The sequence below is a fragment of the Mizuhopecten yessoensis genome, unplaced genomic scaffold (assembly GCF_002113885.1).
Source record: "Mizuhopecten yessoensis strain PY_sf001 unplaced genomic scaffold, ASM211388v2 scaffold9109, whole genome shotgun sequence".
Lineage (NCBI taxonomy): Eukaryota > Metazoa > Mollusca > Bivalvia > Pectinida > Pectinidae > Mizuhopecten > Mizuhopecten yessoensis.
In genome coordinates, this window is record NW_018407883.1 from 803,387 (window position 1) to 810,837 (window position 7,451).

The window sequence follows — 7,451 nt, forward strand, 5'->3', positions numbered from 1 at the left end:
CATTTACTTGAGTAAACATGGTAGTCCTTCATTCCAGCTTGTTACCGGCCGAATAACATCATCATAAATAATGGCAATACCGTAGCTATTTAATAGGACGTTAAACAAAATAAAACCCAATCCAACCAGTGACCTTTAACTTACTGAAAAGAAAAATGAATCTGTAGATATTTTAATATTTCTGACCGATTGAGTAAATAAACTGATTGAATGAATAAATCTGGTATACATCTTGTAGAAATAAATGCAGTCCGTCCGTCATCAGACATTTAGAAATATTGAAATCTGTGTCTTGGTGCAGTATTGATTTTATTGTCATTTTGTGAAATATTAACTTTGGTGTAATTTTTTGTTGTTTAAAAATGTAAAATTAAACACCAAAAGCATGTTGACAGTGAAATTCCCCAGGCTTTGACACTCTTTGTTTTCTTTAACAAAATCCGGAATATATTACTATACGGTAAAGGCGACTACATGTGATCAAATGTCAATTATAAAATAAAAAAACAAAACTAGCATCGATTTTTGAAACTATGTGTTACGTAATAAGGAATTCCGAAATAACTAGGTCAGTCAAAAAACGTATTTCTATAAACAGAGTTCTTTCCGAGAAACAAAAAAGCACAGCTGTTATTCCATAACACTAGGGGCCAAAACAATCCGACCTTAGCATTCTGAGACAGTCCATACCTAAACAAGTCTGGGTTATATCAGTCTCGCGCTCATATTTAATAACATCTCAACCTCTGTGTTTTATGCACCACTCATTCTGTTTCAACAGGAGTTCAGATCGATTTGGATTTCCAACTCTTGAGCTCCTAGCATCACCAAAGATTCATAGAAGGACGAAACAGCTGTTTGATACAGGGAAATTCAACTTACTGGCTTACTGTATATATTACCATTTTTTTTAAAGGTACAATTGTATGGGTGTGTGTAATTTCCATTTTATACATGGTCCTCTACTAAGACAAGTCAATCTCGGTCAGTTACAGGTAACTAATTAGCTTCCCTACACCTCATTATTCCCTTCAAAACTGAGGCTTTGTTTACGTATTTCCGCGTAAAAATATTGCCAGGTCTAATAAAAAATAACCAAGACCATTTTACGATATTAATAATTTTATTCAATGTCCTAAAACAAATGACATCAAACAATAGATTTAACGACTCGTTTTTATTTAGAATATTTTAAATGTGGGTTGTTCGTTGTTTGATTGATTTTTTCGAGTTTAAGGGTCATTGACACAAACAGGTCTTTTGACCCTTGTGCGTCATAAAGAAACTCGAAGAATTTGACACATATCAAAAGCAACTATTATTGTATTATTATTGTATTGTTTAACGGCTCATCGACAATTTGAGTCATTTAGGACCAAACAACAATGTAGAAAAAAGACATTCACAAAACATAAATACATGAAAACTAGAAACTAAAGGTTAAAATGTTTAAAATATGTCAAAATATATCAATAGCAAACGAATTGTTTATGAAATATATAATATCTTATTATAGAGATTAATTGAATGCAAATAATTATAGATTGATTGCACAGAAACTGTATCAAGTAAACGTTTCATTGAGGGTCCATTGTAAAATCTGTCACGTATTTGTTTGAAATCAGCGCATTCAATCATAAAGTGTTTGACTGTAAATGGTTGATCACATACATGACAATAAGGCTGGTCTTCCTTGTGTAAAATGTAAATATTTGTGATGTAGGTATGGCCTATGCGTAGTCGCGAGAGAGGACAACTTCCTCTCTGCGGTCGGCTCTACCTTTTGCACATGAACCTACATTAGGTTGAACTAAAAATAACTTATTGTTTGTTTATTCAGATCAAAGGGTTAAGGTTTGTAAAATTTGAATATCAGTTGTATACCTATTTCCTGTTTGCATTTTTTATGGTGAGTTGTTTAAAACGTTATATTTTATGCTATGTTTATTGAAATATTATATATATCACGAACCTGTTTAAGATCACTTCACTTGACCATAAAATGTTTAACAGTGAATGAAGTATTACCAGCGAAGAGATAAGGCTGGTCATTACCATTTAGCGAGTGTGCGACCGTATTGGCTCGCGAACATGTGCTTACTTAACAGTTTTATCACGTTTGGTAACTCTCTCTGCGATGCGAGAAAACATTTTCCTGAACGTTTGCCCTCTTTGATGTTTATAGCCTGCTACAGTTAATTTGTTTGCACGGGGTTTAACGGCGTGTCTAAAGCCAAGGACATGGTCATCTACATATATACAATGTGTTTGACATAGGGTACGTCAAAATCAACAACAACAAAACGAATAATGCGTAAACATCTATGTTAAGATTGAACTACTGAAGCAGAAAAGGGTATCTGTAATAATATTACGTATATAGAATAACCTATTTGGACCGCGTACGGTATTATATAGTGAACTATAATGTGCTTTTTGCAGTCAGCGCATGAATGTCTCGACGATAGATAAGACCTGCCATTCAAAACCTCGTAAAAAAGTCGTTAATATTGTCGTCAGAGATTTCATCATCGTAACGGTTCCAAAGGCAATACAGGTTTCATTTAAATTAAGTATTTCGTATGATGACTAGAATTCTGTTTTGTAAAACGACTGTACATTAAATGCAATTTAATCAGCAAAAGTCGGTAAACTTGTCTGGATGAAAAACAAACTTGAATCATCGATTTCTCTCCCAAGGCGACATTTTGTTCTGTAATGACTAAAATGTTTCTTAAAATGTTATTCATTGATCATTAAACATATATTACATATCTCTGATTATAAATGGCGTCACATGGAAAGGTATATATAATCACAATACACCCGATATAGCGGATTTTAACATAATACCAAACAACCATAAACGCAGTATTATATTTACCTGTATCTAAAATAAATTTTAAAACTAATTTAAAACTAAGGATGATTTCATATAATCAACGCCAATAATGAGGTATAAAAAAGCTGTGTATGTAACCTATATTCGTATCAGTGCGTAGTGTATGTTTGATAGTTCTTATATCAAAACCAGAATCGTGATATATGAAGTGAAGTCTGACTTCTAACTGCATAGATTCTTAGGAAATGAAAGACACACATCTAAGGTACTTCATGTTAATCGGTGGATTAGACAGTTCTATCTTGCTTTTTAACTCTAACACAATGACTAGAGGAAATGTTCATTGTGTTAACTCCGTATCACGATCCATTAGCATTATACTTCAATCTCGGTAGATAACTAATCAGGTTTCCGGGTTAATGAAATGTCTATTTCCCTCTTACCCAAACAATGCAAACATTATAAAGCATTCACTAAAGTCCATAATGACAATTAGTGCTTATTCCCTCAATCGCATACACCGACGAAGAATATTTCAGGTAAAGTAACTTCACATACATCATAAATGCAAGTTCCATTATGTACGATTTTATCTGAAGTTGGCGCAAAAACAACACCAGCTAAATCAGAGCTGTGAAGACTGTAAAATGCATAGCACGTACATGTTTATACCAACTGAAAAGGGCTACAGTTGTAAATGTCTTATACACAACATTTGTTTCCACTGTTCGTATTTCGTCATCAGTGAAACCGGCGATTCGGGTCAAAGCAATGCTTGAGCTGACAATACATTTTTCTACACTCGCGTCTGAATCGGTCATCAAGAAAGCAGTACACAAGAGGGTTGGTCACGTTACTCAGGAAATATCCCCGGATTAGAATCGAACTGAGAGCACCAATCGAGGCAGCAATGCTGTCATAAGACGCGGGACTGACCCCCTGTATGATGACAAGGACAAGGTGGGGGAGGTAGCCAGCATACGATATGGCCGTGGCAACTAAAAACATCAGCGTTATTTGTTTACTTCTGTCGAAGATCTTCATTTTTTTCGCCGACATTTTGAAGGCGGACACGGTCGACACTGACCTAGCAAGTGACTTCCGGTTATGCTGACCGTAGCTTGACTCGTCCTCATGGACATGTACAGAGTTGTCGTCCCTTTTAAGTGTGGTTGTGACTCCGCCGTCCGAGCTTATTGTCCCGCCTCTACACGATGACAAGCTATTGAGTCGTTGCTTTGGTGACGACGTTTGAGACGCCCGTCGGAACTTCATTTGACGATAGAGGACTCGTCCGATAAATGTGTACGTTACAACACATACAACGAAGACGGTTGTACACAATAATAGAAGGAATGAAGAATACATTTTAAAATAAGTTTTCTTATAAAGTTTGGAAACAGTACAATCAGATCCGATGAGTTCCGGAAAATTGTCAACAGGTTTAGATGTTGGTCCATAGAAAATCAGGGCAGGAATCGATAAAACAAACGAAACGATGACAGTTATAAAACATGAATATTTTGCTTCCTTTGCAGTTAGTTGTCTCCCCATTGGAACACATGCCTTCCGATAGCGTTCTACTGCAATTACACCTAGCAGTATGCCCGAACACAATGTTACGAAATGGTTCAGGAACCGGAACACCTTGCATGCACTTATTGACGTGAACGTATAGCTATGTCGAGCGTCCATGATCTCAAATGGAATACTGCAGGAGCAGGCGACAAAGTCAACGGCGGCTAACCACACAACGAACATTTTGTGGTTCGAAGTTTTATATCTATACAAGTAAACTAGAAATGCATGGGCATTTCCAATAGACCCGACAACACACAGTATAGCAAGATAAACCACCGCTGGGATGTATTTGTCACGGAACTTTTCCAACTCTAATGTGTTCAAATCCGCCCCTGTGACATTATAAACACTAGAAGTCCACATGGTTGTGTAATTATCCATATTGGTTACATCGGTGGTGGTGAAATGCGACGTTGCGCTGTCATCAGGTTTAAATATTGTCGAATCTTTAAGTATGGCTGTGGTCGAAATCTCATCAGAAAACATATCTGAAACGTTTGAAAAAGTGATTATTCTGATTGATTTAACAGTACGTCACAAATATCATCCCTACTGATAACAATATCAATCCAGATAGCCCGTGTAGAAGTGGTCCTTATCAAAATAATCCTGCTTATAAACCACACGTATGTATGTCGTAATTAGGAAAGTTCAGCTATAATTGTTTCGTACAATAAGAGTCCTAGTCATGATACTTCATCCAATCAGAGGGACCCTCAGTGACAGTCACTGGTTACTATTCGTGGAAAAGCCACTCTCTCACTTTCGTATGTTAGTTTTTTGAAAATTTAACTCAGATGAAATGACCTTGTTGTTTTCATGTTCAAAAGAATATGTAAATTAATCTTGAAAAAATGAATCAGATAAACGTGTTAAATTAGGAAAGTCTTCTCGCAGACTCGGAAAGTTGTCAATCTATGTTTAGTGTTGTAAGTATACATATATATTATTATAATTACATAATGATAATTTCGGCGGCTGATCCCTAGCCGTTCTTATTAAAAAGGATATATATGAAAGAACAAAGTCGTGGGTGAACAAATATTGGTAGCGTAAAATAATTAATCAAATCAAAACTTGCCTTACATACCTTTTTCAGTATCCAGCCAGGTCGACCTTGTACCTTATATCTTCGGAAAAAGTGGTAACAAAGGAAAAAAATTGAATTAAAATTTCAGTCTCAGAAGTTCAACATAATGACATGCTTCCCAGGATCCAATTCACAAGTATTGTTAAACACGCACGCCGAATATATGTTTCTAGTCAAACAGTTATTAATGATTACGATATTACTTACAACAATAACTCGAGCGTGTCACAGAGTCAAGAAGATGTGTTTGTATGATAGGCTCCGAAGGTCGTCGAATGCTCTTAGTATCACACAGGATGCACTTGTTTGACCCCATAGTCCCGCATCGCATTGTGATAATAATTGGGTCTAAGGATAGAGGTTAAGTGATATTTGTAACTACAACTGTCCTCTACCGGAAGTAGGTGCTTATACGTTATCCCGAGACAATATTTTGATGTCCCGGGAAACGACGGGAGGGGAGAGAGGCTTGCCTCTGGAACACAGTAGTAATATACACGAATTTTACCATCCCCATCTACCGTGTGCATCTTCTGGGCTGACAAGACTCAACGATATTTGTTCCGGCCTGTGTAGTAGTTTTTTTTCGATTACTGAAAAATCCTCTAAACGGATAGATAAATGATGCTTCTGAACCTCGAAATAAATGTCAATATGTCAACACATTTACTTTTGGGGAGTTTATGTCTTTTTGAAGGATGTATAGGAAGATTGTTTTATTCTTTTGATTTCTTTAAGAAACAAACACAAATGTGCTTAAGATGTATGGTTATGGTGACTATCAGAGGACAATGGTATAGTAGGGCGGAACACTATATATCCGTCAATTGCTAATCTCACATACTAACCGGGGTACAGCAGGGCGGAACAATATCTGTCCGTCTAATGCTAATCTCACATACTGATAAGGGTACAGCAGGGCGGAACAATATCTGTCCGTCTAATGCTAATCTCACATACTGATAAGGTACAACAGGGCCGAAACTATATATCAAACCATTGATTATCTCATATACTGACAAGGGTAAAGCAGGGCGGTCCACTATATGTCCGTACATTGCTAATCTCACATACTAATCGGGGTACAGGGCGGAAACTATATGTCCGTCCATTGCTAATTTTACATACTAAAAAGGGTATAGCAGGGCGGAACGATATATGTCCGTCCATTGCTAACCTCACATACTAACAAGGGTACAACAGGGCGGAACACTATATGTCCGTTCATTGCTAATCTCACATACTAAAAAGGGGGCTACAGCAGAGCGGAACAATATATGTCCATTCATTGCTAATCTCACATACTAACAAGGGTATAACAGGGCGGAACACTATACGTCCGTTCATTGCTAATCTCACATACTAAAAAGGGGGCTACAGCAGAGCGGAACAATATATGTCCGTCCATTGCTAATATCACATACTATGAAGGGTACACCAGGACGGAACATTATATGTCCGTCCATTGCTAATCTCAAATACCTAAAATGCAAGTGTACATCAGAGCGGAACAGTATTTGTCCGTTCATTGCTAATCTTAAATACAAGCAAGGGGGGTACATCAGGGCGGAACAATAAACGTCTGTCCATTGCTAATCTCACATACTATCAAGGGTACACAAGGGCGGAACATTATAATTCCGTCAATTGCTTATATCAAATACCTAAACTACAAGGGTACAGCAGAGCGGAACATTATATGTCCGTCCATTGCTAATCTCAAATACCTAAAATGCAAGTGTACATCAGAGCGGAACAGTATTTGTCCGTTCATTGCTAATCTTAAATACAAGCAAGGGGGGTACATCAGGGCGGAACAATAAACGTCCGTCCATTGCTAATCTCACATACTATCAAGGGTACACCAGGGCGGAACATTATAATTCCGTCAATTGCTTATATCAAATACCTAAACTACAAGGGTACAGCAGAGCGGAA

General features: G+C 37.0%; 1 protein-coding gene across 3 annotated transcripts; it reads right to left on the reverse strand.

Moving 5' to 3' along the window:
• Nucleotides 1–1,106: 1,106 nt before the first annotated feature.
• On the reverse strand, nt 1,107–5,784 carry LOC110457334 (cholecystokinin receptor type A-like). Of its 3 annotated transcripts, XM_021508557.1 has the most exons (3): nt 5,721–5,784; nt 5,514–5,553; nt 1,107–4,911 (listed from the first exon to the last, which is right to left on the reverse strand). In XM_021508557.1, exon 3 carries the CDS (start codon nt 4,907–4,909, stop codon nt 3,584–3,586), a length of 1,326 nt encoding a protein of 441 aa, XP_021364232.1. In that variant the 5' UTR covers nt 4,910–4,911; nt 5,514–5,553; nt 5,721–5,784; the 3' UTR covers nt 1,107–3,583. The 3 variants fall into 3 exon arrangements, with proteins under 3 accessions (XP_021364232.1, XP_021364231.1, XP_021364233.1); XM_021508556.1 differs by having other exon boundaries at nt 5,514–5,760; XM_021508558.1 differs by having other exon boundaries at nt 5,505–5,760.
• Nucleotides 5,785–7,451: the final 1,667 nt, after the last annotated feature.